Raw genomic sequence first — 27786 nt, forward strand, 5'->3', positions numbered from 1 at the left:
CATCTAACACATCAAAATTGAATGCGAAGGATGTTGTTGTTTATTGGCACAAAGTTTATCAAATCTTGGGGGCAATATGGAGAGTGCCACTCGTAATTCCTTTTCGACTATTAACCTGGCTCGATATTTGGTTTTCATTGCAGCTAGTGCCGAAATGCCCGTTTCGCATAAATAAGACGTTACGAACGGTAGCAGCACTTGCATTTCTTTGCAATACAAAGATTCATACTCTCCACTAAGATTCATCCAAAATTTAATTATGGTTTCATTTTGAAACTTTTGTTTTAGTGAGCTATCGCATGATAATTCTATCAATTTTTATTTTTCGATGGTTGTCAGCTCGAATTCGTCTTCTTCATTGTAGTTAAATGGATTCTGTATCCACAAAAACTTTGAGAAATCAAGGTCTTTGAAATAATTGGAAAAATGCAGCATTAAAACATCCAAGTGGTCGGTAAAAATATTTTTACTTGCTTCAATATTGGCTGTGGCCCAGAAATCTTTGGAAAGTGAAAACCTATCCAACCCATTCTTTTGTAAATTTGATTTCCATAACTTTAATTTTTTAATGAAAGCTTTTATTTGTCTTTTTGAACAAGTGGGTGTATTTGTGATCCCTGCATTGATTTATTTAAACCGCTGAATTGTCCAAAAATTTTAACCAAATAGGCAAGTTTAACAATAAAATTATCTTTCCACAAATGTGCCTCTTCATGTTGGTTTTCTTCGAAAAAGGTTGCTATTTCTTCTTTGAGTTCAAACATCCTTTAGAATCATTTTTGCACGAGATAGCCAGCGAACTTCACAATAATACAAAAGTGAGGTATAATTGGCTTCCATATCAGCACACAGCTTTGCAAACAGCTTTGCTCTCAAAGGACTATTCTTAATGTAGTTTATAATTTTTATAACTTTTGTAAAAATGCTGTTCAGTTCCTCGCTCATATTTTTTGACAATAGAGCTGCTCTGAGAATCATGCAGTGTATCCAGATAGCATGTGGTGCTTTCTTTTTGATCAATGCTATAAGACCTGCTTTGTGTCCGGACATTGAGTGAGCTCCGTCGGTACACAGTCCAATTATTATTTTATGTCGTTCACAACGCAATTATTTCACTTTATGTCGTTTTCTTCAACAAAACTGTCCATTATATTAAAAATTTCAATGGATGTGGTCTTCCCAAGAATGTGTTTGCAAAATAATATATCTTCTAATATATTAGTATCCGCGACACATCGAACATATGCAATTAAATGGGCATCTTTAGCTAAAACAGAGCGTTTGCAAAGTCGCCATTTTTAAAATCTTCTTCTCCGGATAATTTTTATAGGAATTAAATGTATATATAAAAAAAAAATAAACATTCATGCATTGAATTTTTACTGTTAAGCTACGATATGAAGTTTTATTTATTTGTAGATATTATGATATGAAAATTATTTTTTTATTAAAAAGTTTTGGCGCCTCCCCTGGCAATAGTCCACGCCTCCCCTGGGAGGCGCGCCTCCCAGTTTGGAAACCGCTGCTCTACATAGTTCCGAAAGCCCTCTATTTAGCACCGCTGAATATTTTACGTGAACTCGTGTTTCTTGTCTTTGACACTAACAGTTATTACGCCTCCGTTGATTCTCAGTGTAAATAAACTTCGAAATCGAAAATTAATAGGTCAAAATATTAGAAATCCATTCACGAACGCTGCGAGTCGTCCGACTGACGTGTTGTTTTCGTCTACGATAGATTTTATCCTCGTTATGAGGGCACAATTGTATACTTGTTTCGATATACGAACGATTTAATTACTCTCGTCCGCACGTACTCGTTTTATCGTAATCGTGTTGACTTTTTAACCTTAAACTTGTCACACTTCTAAGTATATAATACGACGATGATAACATACATATGTATAACATATGTAAATACATAAATTAACCATCAGCATTGTTCAGTGATTGGCGTGTAATGCTTTAGATCGTGTGGTCATGGGTTCTATCTCTGGCTTTGCTGCTGGCCAAACCTTGGATATATGACTCCAAGATCAATCGTTTCCATTCAGAGTTTGCCAACTTATCTGATTTCATTAGAAACTGTTCCAACAAATTGGCAATCCCGTCGTATTTCTCGCAAAATTTGAGTTTACAGCATTTCATAATTTGTTGATATTTAATAATATTGCAAAATTTGTCCATATATGTATCTCTATGCTGATTGTAATTTTTGATGATAAATGTTTTTAATTGGCCTTAAATAATCACAAATATAATATCGCTATTCCGTCTGTGTGTATGTATGTCTGTCTGAAATAACGCTTTCCGCACTATAATAGTCGTTTCGATTCGACATACATACATACATAAACCACTGCCAAAACGTATATACGAATACAATAACAAAATAAAAAAACCTTCTATATATACTCTTTGCTACCATTGTCTCTGCTTGGCAGATAATTTACCGCCATATATTGAAAATTTATTCAATTAATTAATTTTTCTATCGGTGTTTTATATTGTTTATACATATGTAGGTAGGCAGGTAGTTTTTACTATTTCTTTTTCATAATAAACAATTAAATATAAATATATTTATATGAAAAAAATTCCACCGTGCGGGGATGGAACATATGACTAGTCACCGGAGCCTGAGGGGGCCGTGTATTGTTCAAAGGTTGTAAATGCATTGTTAAAGGTTTGCCGAACAATGGATAGCACTGTGACTATCCTACCTCTACATATGACCAACAACACATTTATTTTATTTATTTTTTTATTTAACAACTTAATATGCCAACACCCATGCGATGATATGTCATCGGGTGCAACACTAGTACTTACAATGATTATGCACAATGTTGATCATAGATGTCGTTTTAGTAAAATGGGTGTATACTTGTATAAATAAATAAATATGTACACGGAAAACAAAAATCATACATAGTGAAGAATCGTTACGAGGAACCGATTCGACTTGTTATGTAACAAATCCCGTTGTTATGATTATTGGATGACACCTTTGATTATAATAAATCCGGGTTGTTTTGCTATAGTATAAGCGATACGATGTGAAACATAATATTTTCCTCGTGTAGTTCAGATTAAAGAAAATCTCATTTCTACAATCGCCCGTATCTTTGCCGCAGCGCGATCCTTCGAACTCGGAACTTCACGCCCCAGCGCTTCTCAAAATTGATTTTTTACTATTTTTTTTATTATTTTCGCACATCCACAGAGCCGGACCGTCCATCGAGATGAATCAGTAGAGTTGCACGTGCACATCGATACCGTCCCGAGTCGTCGAAAATAGAATCGATCGGTGTTGCGATAAGAAACGTACCTACCCCGGTACATGTAGATGTGTTTGGCGCGAGTGTTTTGTGCTTCGGAGTGTGCTTAGAGAGGGCCCCGGGGCTGCGCCCCCCGATGGCTGTAGCAGGGGCCGCCTGGGTGAGCGCCCGGGGGCCCCGCGGGTGCTGCGCCCCCTCTCGGTAGCGGCCCCATGGGACAAGCCGTCGGAATGTGCCGTTTTCATGGCTCGTGCCTCCATGACAAGAAAAGTATGTACACACAAACGAAAACAAATCAACACTAGTAGTGTCCACCAAACCACCATGTATGTAGAATGCAATCAATGCAATTGCACCACCACCACCATACAACCATCTTGCACACACCAATTGCATGCACTATCACTATCACTTGATTATGCAGACATTCTATACGCTTTCGGGTACATGTATGAAAAATTTTGTCCCGACAAGACCGCGCGGGACAAAATCAGGAAAAACCATAGTAGCGCGGCGAAAAAATAGTGCAACGCATATATAAATAAACATAAGCGTGAAAATAAATACAAAAACAAGTAATATAAATATTGTTTTTGTATTTAGATTCGTTGCGCGATTTTGTCTCGCGCGGCTTTATGGCGGCGCCATTAAAAATCCGTAATGTTTTCAAAACTTAATCTTAATATTATATTGAAAATGTATTTGAATAAAAAAAAACTGAATAATTTATACTTTTATAATCATAATAGTGGCCTTGTGTACGCATTCATGCATTTGATCTAATTTGCGCATGCGCATTCGACCGCGTCATGCAAAAACGACATTTAAGATATATTTTAATAATTTTTCTGGCCTTTTGAGCGTTAATTACGAATAATCATCTTAATCTATGTTCATAATTTATGAAATTTCATACAATATAAATTTCGTTCATTCAAATTAAAAATGCACATTTTTCAAACGTTTAATAGAACGTCTGCATGAAATACATTATTTTTTACTTGTATTATATTATATTATACAATGCGTAATTAAAAAAAATGTAGAAATTTATTGATAAATTTTGCTTTTCCGTAATTTTTTGTTCGAATGTGTGGCTGTAAAGTTTTAAGATAGATGTACTTAAATCGTTCTTTAAGTTTAATATTTAAAATTATGGAACAATCTTTTTTCTTCTTAGAATGATTTGTCAATCTATTAAATTTTGGCCATATATTCCGACACTTTTAAAATTGTCATCAAATTTTTTTTATATATTATAAATAGTTTAGAAATCCGTATTATTCAATACATTTATATAATTCTGTAGAATTTGATACGTATTATAATTTTTATTATATTTTTTTATCTTTACAACTCTTTTTGTCCAATATAAAGCAGACTCATAGTCATTCATTGCTGATATTGTTATTGTTCAAAAATATATATATTCATAGTTTTATACATTGAAAAAATATTTATATAAATTACTTCCATTGTGCTTATGCTTAATTTAAATCCTAGTAGAAATATAATACAATTATTTTTTTTTTAAATCCTACTATCCAGTATATACATAGTTTGATTAGTTTATTAGATATACTTGTATGGTAGCATTATTTACCTAGAACTTCTGAATATCCATTATATTATGTATGTATGTACATTGAAACGGTAATAATTTTATTGTTATTGAACATCCTCGACTCGGTGTGTATACATACATATATATGTATATAATACATATTCAAAATAGGGTCGCCCACTTTCATGGAGTCCACTCTCCGTGGCCCTTAATTCCTTAACAATGAACATCCGTTATTATCCGCATTTTCCGCCCATGTGCGATTAATTCATTAATAATATCTCTTCCACCGCACTACATACATATCTATGTATCTTTCCCTCCGCCGAATGATTATTACTATCATCATCATCGTCGTCGTCGTGTCGTCACCGCAATAATGGACGATAATAAGGTGGCCACGCATTATCATGACGTGATCCGATCGCCATACAATGCGCTCCGTGTCATAATTTTCTTTGTAGTCTCGCAATAAGGAAATCCTCCCCGGCGCTGAAATTGCCAAGGAAGCTCGAATTTCCTCATTCAATTTTCATCTCATTTATCTTCACCTAAAAAAATCCCATTCAACATCTCCTTTTTACCTATTACGTTCAATTTTTTTCGCGTGCGTCTCGAATAGCTGGACCATTATAAGGCCAAGACGCGTATTAAAGTTTCTAATGTGTTTGGTTCATGAGCTAAAAGAATCTTGATTAAGGTTTTAAATTTTATTCATCCTCTAAATTATTCTCATTTCCTTCCTTTTTTCTCTCCTTAAACAACCAGAATTCACTAAATAAAATTATTTGACAGTCGAGAACCTCGGTAGCTTTCCGCTGCATTTCACCCTGTCTTAACGTGATATTTTACGACCCTCAAATTCTTCAACCCGACAACTGAACAGGTCCAGCACTCTCCTATCACGTTGAGAAATGGGAACGCCTTCACAGGATAAGGGTTGTCGCCACATTAGATTTTCATTAATTCAAACAAACTCTTGTTGAATTGCAGTAATCAGACCAATTACTGAACCTGACGACTGAACAGGTTCAGAGCCTCCCCAAGATAAATCTCGCCACAATATGTTTTCATACATTCAAACTAACTTTGACCAATTTCTTAACACAACAACAGAACAGGTCCAAACGCTCTCCTATCACGCTGATAAACCAAACAGCCTCCACAAGATAAGAGTTCTTGCCACAATAGGTTTTCAGACATTCAAACAAACTTGCGTTGAATTGCATGAAGCTGACAAATTCCTCAACACCACAACTGGACAGGTCCAGCACTCTCCTATCACGTCGAGAAATCGGACAGCCTCCAAAATATAAGAGTTTCCGCCACAATAGATTATCATTTATTCAAAAAAAGTCGTGAAGCTCAACCTCAACACGACAACTGAACAATTCCAAACACTCTCCTATCACGTTGAGAAACCAGACAGCCTCTACAAAAGACGAGATATAAGAACAGGTCCAGACGCTCTCCTATCACGTTGAGAAACCTAACAGCCTTCACATGATAATGGTTTCCCGCCACAATAGATTATCATTCTGACAAATTCCTCAACACGACAACTCAACAGCTCCAGACACTCTCCTATCGCATTGAGAAATCGAACAGCCTTCACAGGATAAGGGTTGTCGCCACAATAGATTTTCATTAATTCAAACAAACTCTTGTTGAATTGCAGTAATCAGACCAATTACTGAACCTGACGACTGAACAGGTTCAGACACTCTCCTATCGCGTTGGGAAATGGGAAAGCCTTCACAGGATAAGGGTTGTCGCCACATTAGATTTTCATTAATTCAAACAAACTCTTGTTGAATTGCAGTAATCAGACCAATTACTGAACCTGACGACTGAACAGGTTCAGACACTCATTTATCGCGTTGAGAAATCGGAAAGCCTTCACAGGATAAGGGTTGTCGCCACAATAGATTTTCATTAATTCAAACAAACTCTCGTTGAATTGTATAAATCTGAGCAATTCCTGAACCCGACAACTGAACAGATTCAGACACTCTCCTATCACGTTGAGATACCGGACAGTCTCTACAAAAGACTAGTTGCTGAAATAAATCGCTCTCGCCATTATAGAATTAATAATCCGACGATGGCGCAAAGCTCTACATATTCAGAAGCCAACAATTTAAGCTCAGACAAAATAGAGGTGTTGTCGGTATTTCTCACGTATTGTGAGTCAACGCCTAAATACATACATATAGCCAGCAGCATAGCTCGGACGTTAAGCTTCTGCTTACCGTCAAGAAGGTGCCGGGTTCTATCCCTGAATGAAAATGAATTTTTCAGAGTATGCTGTTGGTCAGACCTGGATTTGTGACTCCAGGTTGATCGTTTCCTATCAGAGTTTGCCAATTTTCTCTGATTTCATTGTTGAAACGGTTCCCGGAAAAAAAAATTGGCTAAAAATCCTTCCTACCTACTATGTCACCACTATTTGAAATTTGATGGATGTACAATAAAAATTTATGTACAATTCATAGATGTCTCGTTAATTTGCGAGTTTTTTCAGTGTCTCGCAATTCAACGACTTATAATAAAAAAAAATGCTGCATTTGTATTTGTAATTGGCCAGGAAGGCGCATTGGGATTTTCCTGTAAGGCCTTCCTGGTATATATGTAAAATAAAAAATAAAAATAAAATATACTACTTTGAAGAAAATCTGTGGGAAATAATGTATGTATCGATATAATGTATCGATATCGAAGAAACTTGTGTCATTATATGCAGATAATTGCCATCGCTAGTATACAATACTATAGAAACTTGACTTTTTGATTCGAAAAACTTTTATAAACCAATTTGGATAATTATATAAATGTTCGAAGTACTGACTTGAGCGTTGTTTACATAGTTTCGGGTATTACTCAACCGATATGACGTATCACCGGAGAGAGTAACGGCGTATCTTACGCTAATTGAGCCGACGGCGGAGGCGTACCGACCGAGACGAACATCCGGAGAGGAAGTGGCTGTTACGCCGTTCTGTAACCAGAAGGAAATCACATCTCAAATGACGCTTTCGATCACGCGATACATACATACACGTACGTATATTGCTGCATTGTCGCCGGATTGCATAATTACCCCGCGAAGGGAGTTAATAAATTTGGTACACGTGTGCACGTCAAGATTGAAGGCACTTTACGATCCTATATAGTTCGGTCCGACTATTAATCAATATACGGCCGGTCGAAAGTTACTGCCAACATTATTATATTTCCCGTCCGCGAACTTGTCTACTAACGAACTGTGTGTACGTACGCACTCGATAAATATTATCAACTTTTGCCCCGGGAAGATGTGCTCGTAAAAGGCAATATGTTCGCTACTTTGCCAACTTCTTTGCGAATTAGTGTTAATATGAATGTTTCGTATGTGTGTGTGTGTGAGAGCTTATTTTGTATACGATGTTTATATCGAGTTTCTCCGTATTTAATTTTATCATTTTTGGTCGATTTTTTTTGGCTCATTTTCCATACACATTTTTGGTTATTCGTATTTCTTCTTCATGTAAAAACTTAATTTGTATACATACTTTGTAATCATTGCTAACTGTGTAATTGATTTAAAAAAAAATGACTCATTTAATAGACAAATTCTGAAGCTCGTTTTGTATAAACAATTTTCCTTCAGTTTGTCGATTTTTTTCATACATTTTCCTTTTTTAAAAAATCGTTTATACTTTTGATGATAATTTAGTCAATTTCAATCATTTTATACGCCCCGTTTGACAGGAAAATCTAAGAGTTGATTTCGTTTGACTTCGTTTTTCGACCACTCGTCCGTTTTTCGGACAAACTTTGGTAGCCATTTGCCAATAATACAGTTTATTTTCATTATTTAATAATTTGAATATATTTATTTAATAGACGAAAAAAATAGCTTACGAAAATATAGCTGTCTCTTTCTCTCGCATTGATTCATCGATCAACAAGAATATGCAAGCGAACAGTAAAAAACATGACTTATCGCTACCGCCCTTAAATCATACTTTGGAACGTAGAAATGTATAATTGTATTTTATTACGATGTACCCCTTTTCTAAATCATACACAATCTATTAAAATAAATTTCTTGTAGTTCATTCTAGGAATACAAGAAATATAGGGTGTGCAGTTTTGAAAACTATACATAGTTATTACGAAAAACGTAAAAATTGGGCCACTTGCATACCCCACTTCGGTAACGGAGGGTTAAGTAAATCAAATTTAAAAACGCTTTAAATTTAAAATGTTACGTATTGAAGCAAACATCAGTAGATATGTTTGTAATTCTCTTCAGGGGAAGACAAATTTAATATCACATATAATAAAAATATATATCGCGGTAATATTAAATCCTTCTCGATTGTTATACAACAGCGCTCGATGCCGTTGAGAAAATTTAATAAATCTTTTGACGATGTTTCCAATCTAAGTTTAAGTTCATAAATCTATTGAATGTGCGCCGGGATACTATTCGAGAGAGTTATCTTCCCCGAGTTATATAATATACATATATATCTGACGATAAGAGTCGACGATGTTTAACGAACCGTAAGGCTTTAGTTCACTAATCCAATATTCCACCTATGTATGTGTGCCTAATGCACTATAGGCATAGGAATTTGGTGCAAATGGGCTAAAAACGCGACCGCGGCTTATGGGTTACGTTTCTAACGTCTTCTCCGTCGCTCCGGCACACTCTCATAATTGAGTTAGTCAAACTCTTAATTGCGTTACCTCCCTAATGACTGTAACATTAAACCTTTTAACTTCCAACTTATTATCATTAATCACGGAACAAAGGCGCTCGTGAAACAACTACCGCCTTCAAAACATTCTTGTTAACCTTTCGCGCTCTTCTATGTATTTATTTATCTATTCTTACGTACATACACATATGTATATGCATACATGTACGTACATATATACATACACATATGTATATGCATACATGTACGTACATATGTATATTAGCTCAATTTGGTCGCTACTTTCATGTTTTCGAGATTTTATCTCAACAGAATCTGAATCGTATTCTTTTTAGACTCGTTCGAATAAAACTTATGCTGAAAAGTGATTCGTGGAATTTCGTTAGATTTTATGAATGTATAATTTTGTGTAAAAGTTTTCGCTTATATACATACATATATATATATGTACGTATGTTACAGTTCCCCATTATATTTGCTTGAATTTTTTTTACATCATTTTTAAAGCCTAAACCCAGCGATATTTGAATTTTGATTTCAATATAAACTTATTTATTTTTTCGAACAATATGATCAATTCAAATAAATTGTTCATTATGCGATAAAATAAGAATTATGTTACATCGGCAGTTTTTCTTTGACTATTCTGTTATAAAAAATATTTCAGATATTGGATTCTTTAATTTTATAATCTATTTATTTTTTATATAAAACTGCTTAAACTTATAATAATAGTAACTTTTTTATTCCAGACGATAGGAAGAATAGTGAAATCTCCATCATCTATATAAACAATATACAGATAATAAATTTATAAATAATAATAATAATAATAGTAAATAACAATAAAAAATAATAATCATAGTAATAGTAAATAATAAGAATAAATAATTAATGAATTAATAATTAATAATTAAATTAGTATGCTATGTAGGTACTTTAATAATAGCATTTATTTTACGCTATTATATCAGAGAAGTTTTAATTAAAAAATTAAAATGGTCGTATTTTACGATTAAAGCCGTATTTTAAATAAAATATTATAATATATTGAAAAATATGTATTCAAAGTGAAGCAAAACGTCAAAATAATTTACGTCCACTTTGACAACGGATCAAAATTTGACCTAAATATGTACATATAATAAAAAGTTGTAAAATTAAATTCAAATTATACCGTATCACACCAAAAACAATGCAATACAAATCGCCTAAATTCTATTTAATATATACGTATTTTTTTAATAATACACTGCGAAACTTATCACATTCATTTTCTGCGAAATTACCCAAGACACTACACACGCACTCCGAATTTTATTTTTTCAAAAGAAAAACATAACATGATGAAAGTCACGTCTAATATTTCCTCGGCATAGTGGCTGTCAGTCTGTCTGTGGCTCGTGAGCGAAAAAAGCCACCGGTTGTAATGCTCGTGATAATTTGATTACCGCGCGTTGAAACGTAGCACAGCCTCTAAGTAGGTAATTTTCCTACCACACTCAAGGCTACACCGCGCAGATAACATTCTATTCTCCACATCCGAAAAACACACACCTCGACGATATATTTTTCGGGATCAGCCTCAATGGAGATCAAAAGGACTAATACATACGTCGAGGGGATCTCCAGCGTAAATCCTCGTCCTTACGAACAGACGCTCGTCCTTACCTGACTTTATCGGCGTCGAGGCGTAAAGGTCCTCTACCGAATCGTATATCACGGGACGAATAAAATGTAATAAAATAAAAAGATCGTTTGGGTATGTGTGTGTGAGAGGGGAGATAACCATACGTCACGATTGCGTCACACAATGTGTGTGTGTATGTCCACATTTACCGGGAGTGAGGTGTGAGTGTTACGTAAACACCGCCTGAAGACTCATTTTATGGGGTTATACACTTTGCGTATTGCCGATAGTGGTATATGTGTACATGGTGAAGGTGTATGGTACGTAGGTCGCGTCCGCAAGGGACGGATAGTTTTAGTGGGCCAATCAAAACTGTGACTTTATGTTGAATTTATGCTAAGCCTCGTATATGGTCTGTTTGTAGATTCATTTTTGAATATGTATGAGGTGGGTGGGGGTGGGAAATTAAAGGGTTTTTGTCGTGTGTCAGAAATTTCGCTGAATTTTGAGTGTGTTATAGGCTGGTTTTTTAAGTTAGTTAGTTTAGCAAGTTGGGGGAAGAACTCCTTAACCCTTTGTTGACGACTTTTCTGTTGAAAGCCCGCCACGCTGAAAATTTCCAACTAGAAATTCAATAGAAAGCAGGTATAAATTTGTAGCTAATCCAAACAAACCCTAGATCACTACCGTAGATAACTACTGCCGAGGATTTCGAATTTTTTAAAGGTGAGTTTAGACTCTCTAATATATCTTGGAACAATTTAAAATAAACGATGAAAGTCTTTTTCCAAAAATAGTTCCATATTCTTCATTGTTGTTGAAATGTAATGCTCACAATCTAAATGCCAAGCCATAATTTAAAATACTCGGCAGTTAGGGATTTCCATCGAGAAATTCTGCTATGATTATATGTAAATTCAGAAAATTTGGTGTAAACCAGTCTTTATGAACATTGACACGGATCACACGACCCATAATCAATGCTTTTTTTTACTTACCTCCTTTACGTTTCACATGGCTTTCGTGTTAGTGGTCATTTTTATCTCTTATCCGATCGTTTTCATACTTTGCCATATTGCTCATTTTGGTCATCAATACACGTTAATGTATCGTCTGCCATTACGTTGGAGATAAAATATCGTGTACAACGCGTTTTAAAAACAGGGAAAGTGAATCTTCCTGACGTTTAACAAGGCGTAAACTGTTCGCCTTGACACGGCCTTATCAATTTTAATTGTTTAAACGCCTATAATTCACTCTATATTTTATGAAATTTGCTCTATTGGTTCTCGTTATCTATAATATATAAATATTTATAGTTTTAACTCTGATATGTATATATAAATTTCAAATTTGGCGTGTAGCTTCTGGTAGGGTATATATATATATATATATATATATATATATATATATATATATATATATATATATTGATTTATGGCCAAATATGTCAAATCTGACATTTCACGGCTAAAAGTATATCTCTTCACGGAGTTTTATCTGCGAGATAAGTATTCAATAAGAAGTTATGTTGTAACTAATTGTTAATATGATTTACAATAAGCTTATATACATTCAGTTTTTTACAATAAGCTTACATACATACAATTATTTTAATTCCAACTGGAAAAGCTTAGCGGATAGTATTCTTGTTTATTTTTTACATACTCAAAAAAACAACGCCTATCGGCGTTTTACAGATTCGTTGAATTGTTGGCAAAACGCCGATATGTATCTATTTATTTATTGGTGTGCTCGGTATAACCAAGAGAGGTATTAAGCAGAAAACGTGGTAGTAAAGTATGACAAGGGTAGTTGATATAGTGGTAAGAGTGAGAGATTGAATTGGCAATGCGTGGATCATATGGCTAGCAGAATAGACGAAAGGTGGAAAGAAGTGCTAGAACGTTACCCGAGATAATGTAAAAGGATTAAAGGAAGGCCGCAAGGAACATAAGTGGATGAAATTCGAAAAATGTATGGGATGATATTTATTTATTTATTCATTTACATATTAGCCACAGTGACATAACTGTGACCAGACATATAAGCATTATATAAATAATATATATAAAAAATATCGATACATCTACCTGATGTATCGCTTGAAATGATTTGATTGTATATGATTTTTGCCATAAAAAGTTATTACACTCAAAATATAATACAACATGAATACTCATTCAATATATGTAGGTACATATAAACATATAATATAAGAACCGTAACGATGTTGATATTTTTAATTATTTTGCGAAAAGCTTCTTTGCTTTAATTAGCGAAAAAAACAAAGTTTTCGTATTATTTTGGTACGGAGTTAATGAAATTTTTGCATTTTTATATGTATTTCATATTTTCGTACATTATACTAAAATAACATTTTCAGACTCGACTTACATATACGTTAGATAAAATCATCGGATATTACATATGCTGTGTAATATTACATTATAGAAAACGTCACGTATTACATCACCGCACTATCGCTTTCCGTGGAAACTTTCGGAAAAGCGTTATCGCCCTTGACTAAATATGTTTTCCCATCATATTTCGTGCAAATTAAAAGCAAACACGGACTGTGCGAAATTGGCCCCGGTTTATTTATTAATTTTAAGCCGTTTAACCCCTAACCCTTAAACCGCCGCACCACCCTCATCTCCCGCTCGATTCTCCGAGAGCGCTGTCGGAAAATGGCGGTGTTCATAACGCGAAAAGAGTATTTATTCTGTTATGGAAGTAATTAAAAGTTTACTAATTGAAAAATTGTTTAAGATGGGATGTTCCATACAAAAGAAAACAAAAAAAACTTCTCCGGAATCGCTCTCCTTCTCTCCGTCTCGATCGTTGCGGACTGGAATCTTACAAACAAACGCTTTTAATAGATTACAGCCTGTGATAAAATTATTGGCCAACTTTCGCGAATGCTTAATAAGCACCCTGTCCGGTGACAAAGTGACTCAAACTGTGTTTATCGTTGTTTATGCTTCCGATGGCGAAATATCTCGTTAGGGCTGCAACGTTGGATCAAAGTTCGTGACCCGAATGTTCTGCGATCGGATATTATATTTATTTTGACCCTATGTGGGGGCAGATGGGTCGAGCGAGACGCAAACTTTGAGATGACTTATTTATGTTCATGTTCTATGTAGAATAATTGATTATAGTCGATTTGTGATTGTTAAAGTTAGCTTTATAAAGGCCTGAAACTAGGCATATATCTGAGAATACCATCTGAAAGATATTTTCTCGGCAGTTATTTAGGTTGATCGTGTTTTATTGCCTTAAATTTATCGTTTAAAAGACTGTCTATAATGACACTAAAATGTCGTATACTTTCTTTCTTTATTTACCCAGATATATAGCAGAAATGTATATATATATTTATTCGATTTTCTTATTGATTTCGAATATTCATACTTGTATATGTATGGATGAGCCGTTATATTTTTACCTTTGCTTGCATTTAAATACTATATTTGTCTTTTTTTCTAATTTATTTGAAAGTGGCATAGGTCCACTTTTCTTCATTTCGAGAAATATTTCACAAAACATTAAATAGAATGTTTTGCGCTTAACAATATTTAAAAATACTGCTGGCCTGTAATACGTTTATTCTGCTTTTCAGAGATAAATATATAGATTAAAAATGAATTGCTTTAACTGTTTAACTGATGCAACTGTAACTTGCATCACGTCGATCTGAAAGATAATTCCAATGCAATTTTTAATGATATAACTCCTCTAACTTCATTTCGGAGACATTTCAGAGCTAATTAGTGGTTCAAAATCAGCTCACAAATCTCAGATGGTTAGGAATTTCGCTCAATTAACCAAATAAAGTAATGAAAAACTTTAAAAGAAACCATTCAATATTTCACATACGAATTTTCTTCAACTTTTATTCTAATTTATGTATTATAATTTACGGATGTCAACACATTTATTAATAACACGAATTTTTCTCAATTTTTTAACTCAAATTTATTCCCATGTATAATAAAACTTCTGTGGAAAGACAAAGACCTGTCAAGCCTACCGTTCGACTAAGAATCAATCGATTGAATATTTCATTCTTTCACAGTACTTCAAAACACAATAAAAAATACCAACAACTAATCTTTTCGATATGACTTTGACAACTTTCCAATTGATCTGTCCGTCAATCACCTGTCCACAACTGTCTCAGACCATTCCCAGACCAACTCTATATCAACAACTGCGAATTATATAACGAATATCTTTGAAATAACTATGTATATATGCTATAATGGAAAAGTCTAAACGTGGGCATAAAATTTCCCCTTTTCCCTGTTTTCGCAATACGGTGAACACCGACGTCGGGAAATCAATGAACTTTTATGAAAATAGATAGTGAAAGTTTTCCACTAACGTATCAAATAACCCGTAACAATGGTCGCCCTTCACCCCATAAAAACATCCCCTCGGACAAAAAGAATACGAAGCACTTCTCCCAGATTTTCCATACGTTCAACACGTTAAGTATACACGCTCAGTATACAAACGTATACGTAGTGTATACTCATTCGCTAATTTATTTCAAGTGGTTTCAGACGTTGAAAAGCTTATTCGCTCTAATCGACGGACATCCGAGACTTAATTCCTCACGAGATATACGCTTATTCTTCTCGGAAATGTACCAATTGCTCACTGCTAAAACCAAAAAATATCCCGTATATACTTGTATTTATATTTATCATTATACAGACATAATCACATTGTTGTTCGGAATTAGAATGCTTGCGAAAATTTCTCGGCGGTTTACAATTTTGATAAAGGTGTGACCGTATTGCGGATGTGTCATAAATCTTCGTCTAATCTCTTTTGTGGCTTATGATTTATTACTTTGACTTTATGTCACTTTGCCACTATGAATTCCTTTGTTATAATGGCATTTGAGGTGCTCGTTTTTGATGCACTTAAGATGGTTTATTTTGCAGCTCGATTCTCTTGAGATAGTTGCTGAACTTTGAGTGAATTTTTCTGACGGTTTAAAGCTAATTTTTAGATTGTTTTAATCCCAACAAGATAAAAAAGAGAAATAAAATACTTGAAGAGAAATGATTCCTCCCGAATTCCAACTCGAAATGTACATATATTACACTTAACATCGGCACTTCAGTTTGCCGTGTTAATTATCATCACTTGGCCCGGGTAGCGCCCGTTACTTGCGGTCATTTTACACAGTAGCATTCATCATCGGTGTGCGAGAATTGCCTTAAATATTACATTGTGTATTCAAAATGCGGTTTCTGTGGAATATTTTAGACTTTCGTAAGTGCGACTTCCCCACAAGTATATATTAGTTTGACGAAACGCAGATTAACTATTAATTTCAACAAGGTCGTATACGTGTAGTAATATTATATCTACATACATAAATATGTATGTATATTCAGAGCTTTTTAAGCTCAAACGAGAAAGCTTACCGCGCTTTCACCTCCTAATACAAATATTAATTAATCCCAGTTTTACATTGCTTAATCGCCTCGTATAGGGATTACTTTAGTACAAGGTGGTTCACAATTCACAATTATTTCATTTTGGACGATGTGCCTCCTCTTTTTGACAGTCATTGTTATATTTCATGGTTGAAAAATTCGGGAAAAATGTTATCAAATTATTTAAAATTAGAAGAAAGTAGCATATTACATACGTTCAAAGTCGAGTGTTTTGCGTATCATTTCCATATCATGCTGAAGTATTTTGTTAAATATATTTGCTATATATACAGTGCTTTATCTACATTTATCACTGATTTTATATAAAATACTTTTCAGTAGATTCCGATTGAATTTTCTTAGAATCACACTTTATATGGTTTTATTTTTATGAGTTTCTGGTAAAACGGCGACTTTGTTATTATCATTAATCAGTTAAATCTAATCATAATCGACGCATTTAAACTGCAATATTGACTATTTTTTTAATAGTATAATAATCGAAACTAATTAAAAAATATATATATATACATATACATATGTACAATAGACATACATATGTAATATATAATTTTTATCGAGATAAATTAATTGGTTGGAGGCACAAGGCATTGCTTAAAATCGGTGATACTTTATTTTTATCTATCATAGGAAATCCTAAATTCGCATTTTTCGCACTGTTCTGATGCACATGTGTACATATTAAGAAAAAATCTTAAGTGAAGCCGCGAACGAGCTATCCAATTATTATTTTATCAACTTCACTTGCATAATATTTGGATTTTATTTAAATCTACAGATCTATATATGAGCCATTATATTTGAAAGTAGCATAATTTCAATTTTCATATCCAAAAACATTATACATATATGTATGTTTGATTTAATTTACAAATTGTTATTACTTCTCATAATTCGATGTTGTCATATCACACACCACCGGTATGTTTTTATATTATATTTAAACATTATATGTAGTGTTTTGAGATATATTTCTCGAAACGAAGAAAAGAGGACTCGTGCTACTTTCAATTATAACAACTCATACATACATACATATATTGTTCTTCATACTTCATACAACAGACAGATATAAAAATCCAATATATGAGTCATATAAAAAAAAATGTAAACAGACGTTTCAGAAACGTATGATATCAATCACTTCATTTTAAAAGAAGATTTTTTTTTCAAATACTTCCAAGTATACATATGTATGTATATATGTATATACAATACATTTTATTCCTTCGGTGATGTATGAGCCACCTTGTACCCGACATAGGATCTTGATACACGTAATAGACTTTTTTGACGTTTCATTATACATATGTATGTACATCTACATAGACAGCGTTGCGATCCAATAAGAAGACTTTCTCCTAGTAAATTTCGACGATAACAGCGTTGTCACGTTAGTGGGGATTTATGCTCCCCAATTTGTTGTGCCCTCTCTGTCTCAGAAATAGACTCCGTTTATAAATAGGGTCCGTTGCCCAGGGCCTGCCCTATGTCACCAGCGAATATTTAACCAATCGATAAACTCTAATTATTCGCTATTTGCTCTGTGAGACCCCCTCCCCCCATTCCTATACCATCGTCATGCTCCAAGCCATGCCACTTTGCATTTTCCTTTTGGACCTGACCCCATTATATTCGAGGCTTGCTTTCGGCGAAGCCTTCGCACAAAAATGTGAAATAATTATGCCCGCGGTTTCGTCTCGAAAACCTCTCTAATTCTGTCTGGTAATTATTTAAATTCGATCGCAGCCTCCGAAGCGTGAATCGAGCTTAGGCGACCCGTCCGAAAAGCTGTCTCTCTTTCTCTTCTCATCTGCTCGAAAGCTTTTTGTTCAAAGCTCTCTCCTTCCCCGTGCGGAACTAATTCCGCTCGCGTTGTAGTGGTTGTAGGATGTTCCGATTGTTTGCACTTCTGTTTCGAACAAGAGGCATTTCGCTAATCGTTTCAGAGAGGAAAGTTCTCGAGAAAAGTGCGGAATACTCTTCTCGTGTGAAAATGCACTTCAAACATGCTTTTTTTATTTCAATTTGAATATATTATACGTTTTTGTATTGTGTAATATATGTATGTATGTACATATGTAGATAATCTAAAATACATAATATTATATTATACACATGTATATGAAAGGTTCCTTGTATCGAAGTCTTTAAAATACTAAATAATCATTACAGATGTCACATGTCCAATGTTTTTACATTTAACGAAAACACTCACCTCAGAAGTCATTCGCTTAGACTCCAAAAAGAAAAATATATTGATCAGAGATTCCTTCTTTTCAAACAGAGTGATTTCAGTTTGGAATAGTCTTCCCAATGAAATTGTAATTTCTGTTAATCTTAATATTTTAAAGAAAAAGCTTGATGCATTTCTTAAACTTAAAGGATTTTTGTTATTCTTCTTTCCCAATATATTATTTCCAAATTTCTTGTTTACTTTTTTCTCTCTAATTTTATTTGGGTCTATCTGCTTTGCCGCCTCCCCAAGTATATTAAATAAATAAATTGATTGAAATTATGTACATATGTACGTATATGTATGATTGAAATTAAAGTCGAAGCTAAATTTTTCTGTTCTTTTTTTTTGCTTTTTACTTAACGTTTATCAATGACGTATTCGATAGATTTATTACAGAACCGTATATTTTTAAGCGATAATATTTTTGGCACGGCTGTAAAATGAATTACACGACATAAGTCAAAACAACATTTAATGTCAAATTAACATCTCTAAAATAGCTCGCACGACAGATTCGGCGTCAGCCCGGCAAATCAAACGTCAAAAATAAAATTTGAGGTTTCAGTAAAATCATAACCAGTTACATTTTCACTGAGTATAGTTCAAAGAAATCATATCCAATTACATTTTCACTGGCTCCTATCAGTGAAATTATAATTTTTGACAGTTGGATGATCCTGTCCATTCCCACTCTCCTCATGGTTCACACACGTAATATCTTAGCAGCCAACACTTATTTATTTAAGGGTTAGGTTAAGTTAGGGTTGATTTTGTTCATTTAAGATTAGTTTGTTAGGGTCGGTATTTATTTTCTTTTCTGGCAACCCATTTGACGATTGATTTGCCGGGAGGATACCGAAATATGTCGGGCAAGCTATTTTAGAGAGGGGCACTCTTTTTGTTTGCAGGGCGAAATGTTTTAGAGATGGTCATTTGCATATTATGTCGTGATAAATACCTGATTTGTCTGGAAATGGGCTATTATGCCGGCCCGATAAATGGTACCCCATTTTTAATAGAAAATCGTATTGCTATGAAAAGTTGTACTTCTGAAATGTTATAATAGTAAATTCTAAATGAAAATTTCATTTAAAATCTCATTTTATCTAAAAAAAATATCTTTGTTTTTGTAATAGAAAATTAAATAATTTTTTAGATACGTTGTAAATTCATTGTTTGATACATTTTCACTTGAAATATGCTTTCACTGTAACATGTATAATAATTGATAATAGTAATAATGTACATAAAATTAACAATAGATCAACTTGACTACTACGCGTTTTCATTTAGAAAAAAAATTCCACATTATTACACTTACTTGTCATTAAATACAACACATATTTATTGTAATCGGTTTTCTAATTAATCTATAGAACATAATAATGATATATATACATATATATATAAGTATAAACGAGACCTTAAAAAGCTAAAAACTATTAACATTATTATACATATGTTAAAAATTCACAATAAACATTGATTTCTTAATAAATATGCTTAAACATATGTAAAATATAATATTTTGGTAAAAATGCATTAGAAGCAAATTCTTTGGCCCCTTGAAGCAAAATTTCATTGATAAGGAAAATGCTTCTTTATTAAAATCTTATGCATAAGTTACAATGAACTGATTTCACAGTAATCACTGTCAAAGCAGTAATTTAATTTCGAATTAAAAACACCTCACTGCCATTGTGTTACAATCGGACAATTCTTTGAATTAATCATATCCGTTCATTGAAATCAGACATTATTACTTCATCTAAAACCGACCGATATCGATCACAACTTCTACATTTTCAGATTCATTTTCAAATCTATAGAATTTTACTGATTGTTATTTATAATCTGACATGATACAATCGTATGATATGTATTTCCAACGATAATATCATTGGATGTGTTCAGTATCGCGTTGTCGTTTCAATTCGACAGTTTGCTACATGACTCTTACATGTATTTATTACTAAAGGACTACTATGTTGGTGTTGAACTGTTATGGTAAAAACTCAATTCTCGTTTTATTGTGTATATATAAGGTTGATTTTTGTCTGTTTTTTTTTTTTTGGAATTTTTGTTTTATCGTTCGGTCGTCGGATATAAACTTTAGGGAAAATCGTCGAGGTTTTCTCCGATCTTTTTTGTCGCCGTAAATCCGTAAAAAATGCAAGAAATGTTTTCGGGTTGTATTATCGCGACCCACAGTTGTGGGTTCGAATCCTCCGGAGACCGTTCGTAAAAGAAAAGCGTCGGCTTGGGGAGAAAAAATCTCGGGAAAATCGTCAAACAACTTACAAACATCACGCTCTGTATCTGTTCCATTATATAGAAAATGTACTGCGTACTCTTTTTTGCCATTATCATATGTTAATTGTATAATATTATTTAAATTTATCAAACAAAATTGTACCATTTTTATGTTTTTAACTTTTTTAGTGTTGCGCCCGTTAATATTTCAACAAGTGATTGTATAATAAATGAGAGTGAAAAAATTAACTGCTATAACTGTTTAACTGTTTAGCCTGTGGGCTGTGGCGTGGTAGGAATACGTGTTTGAGTAGCTAGCTGTCATCGTTTCAATCTGACAGAAGATTCTGGTGTAATTTTAATGAGTTTAATAGACACAATGTCAAATCGGTGTCAAACGAGATACATCTCCCTACCTGAATACAAAAAAAGGGTCCTTCGCCAGTCAAGTCGGTCCCACAGAAGCAATAAATCTTCCACATAATTGCTTCCAGCCAAAAATCTTTAACGAACTTTACTTAATAGAATAATAGCAAACAGAAACGGTGTTTCCCAACTGTCTATCAGTTCTTTTTCATATTTAAATTATATTAAAGTAATTCGTGTAATTTTATATTCTTTACTAAAGTTATTATTAAAATATTAAATTGCAAACCGCACTCACATATATAAATCCGTTGTCTCCAAAGAGGCGTCTCACGATAAAGATCTGTAAAAAAGATCTGTAAAAAAGTAGTATAACAATTGCTAATCTATTATTATCATAACTAACTACTTTCACTTACAAAGTAACCCTGTTAAATGGCATGTAATAACTCATAAGTGATCCAAGTGATACCTAGGATGACTATCTGTCAAAGCTGACCACAGAGAAGAGTCTATGGCGGTAAGAACTCACTCCTTGAATGGAAATCTCTCTCAAGTACCGCCTTTTTCTCAACACATCTTGGATAAATGCGAGAAAAATAATATCCAAACCTCCAACAAGGTAAGAGTGACGATGGATGATAGCTTAGCTAATAGAAACCTGTATTTAGCCACGTACAATGTAAGAACGTTATCGAGTGAAGGAAGTGTGCTTGCATTAGAGAATGAACTAGAAAGTATCAAATGGGATTTAGTAGGACTTAGCGAAGTAAGACGAAAACAGGAAAACCAAATAATCCTAAAAAGTGGTAACTGTCTCTACTGGAGAGGGCTACCAAATGGTAGAATAGGAGGAGTAGGGTTTCTTATCAATAAGAGAATAGAAAGAAATATTATAGAAATAAACGACATATCGGAACGTATATGCTATGTAGTATTAAGAATTTCGAGCAGGTACACTTGTCAAATCTTCCAAGTGTACGCCCCCACATCTAGCCACCCAGACGAGGAAATAGAAGACTTCTACGAAAAACTACAGGGCGCATACGATAATAGCCGCCACCACTTTAAAATAATCATGGGCGACTTTAACGCAAAAATAGGACAAAAGGCAAACACAGAAAGAGCAGTAGGCAATTTTGGTACCGGCCAAAGAAACGACAGAGGCGATCGCCTCATAGAATTCGCAGAACACAACAGGCTCTTCATCACTAATTCATTTTTCAGGAAAAACACCAACAATAAGTGGACTTATTGTTGGTGTTTGTAGGGAGAGTCCTAAAGGAGACAGAAACGAGATCGATTTCATCCTAACAAATGCCCTGCACTCCGTTAAAGACGTTAGTGTTTTAAGTAAAGTAGATATAGGTAGCGATCACAGATTAGTCCGTGCCAAGATGGCCATTAATATAAATTGCGAACGTAGGAAATTAATAAAAGGATGCAGTAACTCTCCAGATTTCGCTCAACTAAGGTCTAGGAAAAAGGAATTCGAACTCGAACTTGGAAATCGATACGGGAAATTAAACCCAGAAGCAGACATCGAGGAATTGAACACTGTAATTAGTTCGGTTCTAACCTCAACAGGTAAGAAATTAGGTGGATTCAGGAAACAGATTAAATTAAGCAAAATTTCAGCGGAAACAAAAAACCTAATTAAGCATAAAAGGAATTTAGATAGGGATAATAATAAGCAAGAATACAATCTAGTAAATAAGGAAATTAAGAAGAGAATAGTCAGGGATGTCAGGGATTTTAATAGCAAGCTAATAGAAAATACCATTAAGAATAACCGTAGCCTGAAAAAGTGCAAACAGGATCTTTTCTTAGGCAAAAACCAAATGATCGCAATCAGATCAGAGAGCGGAGTAATAATTAGGAATAGAGAAGAAATCATAGACAGAGTTTACACGTTCTATGCAAAACTATACGAGAACGACAACGGCCAATTCCCCACTCTGGAATCGACACACGGCCAAAGGGTTCCTGCAGTATTGCCTAGCGAAGTAGAGGCCGCGCTAAAAACTGCAAAGAATGGTAAAACCCCAGGGGAAGATAATATTCCCATTGACTTACTAAAATGTGGCGGCCCCCCCCTAATTAATATCTTAGCTAGGCTTTTCAGCAAATGCATCCAGAACCAAGCTATACCAGAAGGATGGAATAACGCAACTATCATTTTAATACACAAAAAAGGCGACAAAAGCGATATCAAGAACTACCGACCCATTAGTCTACTTTCAGCGGTCTACAAGCTCTTCACGAAGGTTATTACAGAAAGGCTGAAGAATATCCTCGACGAGAACCAACCTATAGAGCAGGCAGGGTTTAGGGCAAATTTCAGCACAATGGACCACCTCCAAGTAGTTGGCGAACTAATCGAGCGCGCCAACGAATATCAACGGCCATTGTGCCTAGGTTTCGTCGATTATGAGAAAGCCTTCGATACAGTTAGTCATAATGCAGTACTTAACGCTCTAAAAACACAGGGAGTGCCGGAACCCTATGTGGGACTGTTAGCTGCAATATATAAGAATGCCACAGCTTCGGTTAAAATTTTTTCAGGTACAGATAGATTTAGCATAGGAAAAGGAGTAAGACAAGGAGATACAATCTCGCCCAAGTTATTCAATGCGGTGCTTGAGGGAGTTTTCAGGAAATTGGATTGGGATACAGCCGGAGTAAGCATCAATGGTCGCTTTTTGAGTCACCTTCGGTTCGCAGACGATATAGTTTTAGTAGCTCGTGATTCAGCTGACCTACTTATCAGACTAACACAGCTGGATAGGGAAAGTAGAAAAGTAGGATTAAAAATTAACGTAGATAAGACTAAACTAATGTTCAATAGTTATTGCATGCCTGATAGCATCCCCTTAGATGATAAACCAGTAGAAGTAGTAAATAGTTATTTATATTTAGGTCAAATAATTGACATGTCTGGTAGTAAAAATGAAGAGATAAAGAGACGTATGAAATTAGGGTGGAGTGCATTTGGACGGATGAATGCTGTTTTTAAATCAAAAATGCCACTCTGCCTGAAGAAAAGGATCTTTGATCAATGCGTTTTGCCAGTGATGACGTATGGATGTGAAACTTGGACACTGAACGCCAAGATGCAAAATAAAATCCAATGCACTCAAAGAAGTATGGAACGCTGTATGCTTGGCATAACGAGGAAAGACAGGAAGCGGAACACGTGGGTGAGAAATATGACAAGGGTAGTGGACATAGTGAATAGAGTGAAGAGATTGAAATGGCAATGGGCGGGTCACGTAGCTAGGAGGATGGACGACAGGTGGACAAAAGAAGTGCTTGAATGGTACCCGAGAGAAGGCAAAAGAGTAAAAGGAAGACCGCAAGGAAGATGGGTGAACGAAATTAGGAAAATGTGCGGAATGAGATGGATGAGTGTTGCGCAAAACAGAGACGAGTGGAAGCGTGTTGGAGAGGCCTTCATCCAGCAGTGGATGGCGAATGGCTGTAAATGATGATGATGATGAATAGACACAATGCAATCAATATACAACATAAGCATTTTATTCAATGCGAATTCGTACAAACATCAGAAAAATTGGCAAACTCTGATAAGAAAGGATCGACCAGCTGTCACAAACGAAGGTCTGTCTAGCAGCGGGACTCTAGTGGGACTCGAACCCGTGACCACTCTGCTTGAAAGCATAGTATACTAACCACTAGTCTGGTTATGTGTTCTTGATCTCCTATATTCTTTTGATAATTGTAATATTTATTTTTTGAATACTCCATACTTGTCTATGCAAAAAAACATACATACACACCAATGGCGTGCCTCGGTGTTTAAAATAGAGGAAATATATAGACATATAACAAAAAATATTTGTATTTTTTTAATTATAATAATCTGTCTAACAAACTATGAGTATAATTTTTCATTTCTGTGCTAACAGAATTATCCAACGTAGCCTACCTTTCTTAATAACATGTTGTTTGTCTTCAAAATTTAATCTTCTGGATGATTTGTCGAGCAATCGTTTGAAAATGAAACATTCCAAGGCCTCGTTATTTGTTCCCGTGTGCTCCTTTTTTGCCATATTTGTACTCAAAAAGTTCTATGTAACTATGTGCTATTTTAATAAATAAAAAAATAGTTCAGAGTGATATTTGATAGACACAAATCAGAATATTCCAAATAAAATTATAATTATAAATGTTTGAAGAATAAATTAAAAAATATACATAAAAAAATGTGCCAGTACCGCGAAGGGAACAGAATTGAAACGGCTAGACCGTGCAAGCGAACGACGCGGAGGACCATACCATAAAAATCCACTATCACCACCATTACCTCAAGTAGAGATAAACTTCGCTAATCCGAGTAACAATATCAATATTTATAACTATCCGAACTTCTTACAATTGATTTATTGATATTTTTCATTTTAGGGTACTACATACATATGTAGTATAGTCCCTCAAGTCCACTGAACCCATTAATACACACAGACATCCTTCCGTTTTTATATACATACATACATATTATATATTATTATGAAATTAATATATACAATATAGCGAGTTGTCGTTCATTGCCTGAAGCGCAAGTTGGAACATTATGCGAGTTCCCGGGAAATTTTTGTCCCGAAAATTCCCGTCAGAGAATCTCTAGTACGCTCACACGCTTGTTTAATTCCAGTGGCGTGCTGTTTTTAGCCGTATAATAATTTCGGAGGCGTTGAAAGCAAGCTTAATTCCGTGCTATTAATACCCAATCGAGTATTAGAAATATTATGTATAACAACAAAATTTAATTAATCCCTACTACATTTTCTTAAAATAGCCTCGTTTATATGATGTCGCTTTTACTTATAATGTACTAAATGTATTTATAATAATCATTTCAGTTTATTTTAATCCTATATAAGTACATGTAGTAGTATATTTTATACCAGGCATATAGTAGTATATTTTTATTACACAAGTCGCTGAATTACGAGACACTGAAAACTCGCAAATTAATGAGACATCTATGAATTGTACATACATTTTATTGTTAATTAATCATACTCCAATAGTGGTGACATAGTAGATAGGAAGGATTTCAACCAATTTTAATCTGCAACCGTTTCAACAATGAAATCGGAAAAATTGGCAAACTCTGATAGAAAACGATCGACCTGGAGTCACAAATATCCTGTTCTGACCAGCAGCACTACGGATATACTCTGAAAAATTCTTTTCAATCGAGGTCAGCTCATGGGATCGAACCCGGCGCCTCTCGGTGTTAGGCAGAAGCTTAATGCTGCTGGCTAAATAAATAAAAAATGAAAATGCGATTGTTTTCTGTACTTTTATCATTTCATACGTAATAACTTAAACTTTGCATTGCCTGTGTATAATATTTGCGTCATATCTCCCGTCCATGATTTTGTATTGTATCATGTTTTCCATCTATTATACGTTGATGATGATTCAACGCTTCCAAAACACACTCACAGTGTATTCTGTTGTCACAATATCAAAGTGAAAATTAGTACAACACATATGCAAGTACATATGAGCGTTTAATGAAAAATATTTATCGATAGTATTGCGTTGAACTTTCTTACTCACAACATTTGCACAAGCAATTTTTAACATTTTGCGTCTCAACACACACATTTTTCAGAGACGAAAAAGTTATAATTCATCTCGTTTCGCCAGTTTGCGAATATACGCAGCATCTTTTTGCATATTTTTTTAACACAAACAAATTTGAATTTACATGGTCTTATACATATACATGTTATCCGAGCATACGTATAACAACGTCGTATACCAAAATAGCTCGTTTCAACGCGAATATTCCTACTCTTGACTTATTCGAGCTTTCGTATCAACTGTGATGAATATGAATCACGATTCGTACGCTCGTCGTACCTCGTGTAGCATATTTTATACATGATATTTAATGTATCTAATATGCTGAGCCAAGTATGAATTAATTAATATTAAGACAAAAAAACACATATTTACAACACTCGCAATCGATTTGCCCTATCAAATACCACTCCTGAGGTTAATGTTCTCATCTATCTATATTTACGAAGGTTTGTATGATTAAAAAAAATTCCAAGTCGTCCGCGTCTTGCTTCCGATGGGTTGAAGAACAAAACAATAGAATAGAACAAAACAAAAATACATTTTCATAATACGCATGCAAGTTTCGTCATTATGCGGCTGTTTAGGTGCTAAACTGACTAATTGTCATCGTTAGTAAATGCAAGGTCTGACAAACAGGTTAGTTATC

The 27786-nt window shown here is 34.3% G+C and overlaps 1 protein-coding gene across 8 annotated transcripts in view; it reads left to right on the top strand.

Annotated features, from left to right (window-relative positions):
- The window catches only part of LOC143909794 (dual 3',5'-cyclic-AMP and -GMP phosphodiesterase 11-like), a 351948-nt gene that overhangs the window by 241549 nt on the left and 82613 nt on the right, over window positions 1-27786 (top strand). For 2 of the 8 annotated variants that reach the window (XM_077427971.1, XM_077427975.1), the window contains exon 2: window positions 3226-3550. The exons of 4 other annotated variants lie outside the window; for them this stretch is intronic. In XM_077427971.1, coding sequence (XP_077284097.1) covers window positions 3493-3550 — 58 coding nt within the window. In that variant the 5' untranslated portion in view covers window positions 3226-3492. Of the gene's footprint in view, window positions 1-3225; window positions 3551-20795; window positions 20910-27786 lie in introns of those variants that run through there. 2 more of the 8 variants (XM_077427976.1, XM_077427973.1) reach the window with 2 other exon arrangements.

This window comes from Arctopsyche grandis, chromosome 3 (assembly GCF_051622035.1).
Source record: "Arctopsyche grandis isolate Sample6627 chromosome 3, ASM5162203v2, whole genome shotgun sequence".
NCBI lineage: Eukaryota > Metazoa > Arthropoda > Insecta > Trichoptera > Hydropsychidae > Arctopsyche > Arctopsyche grandis.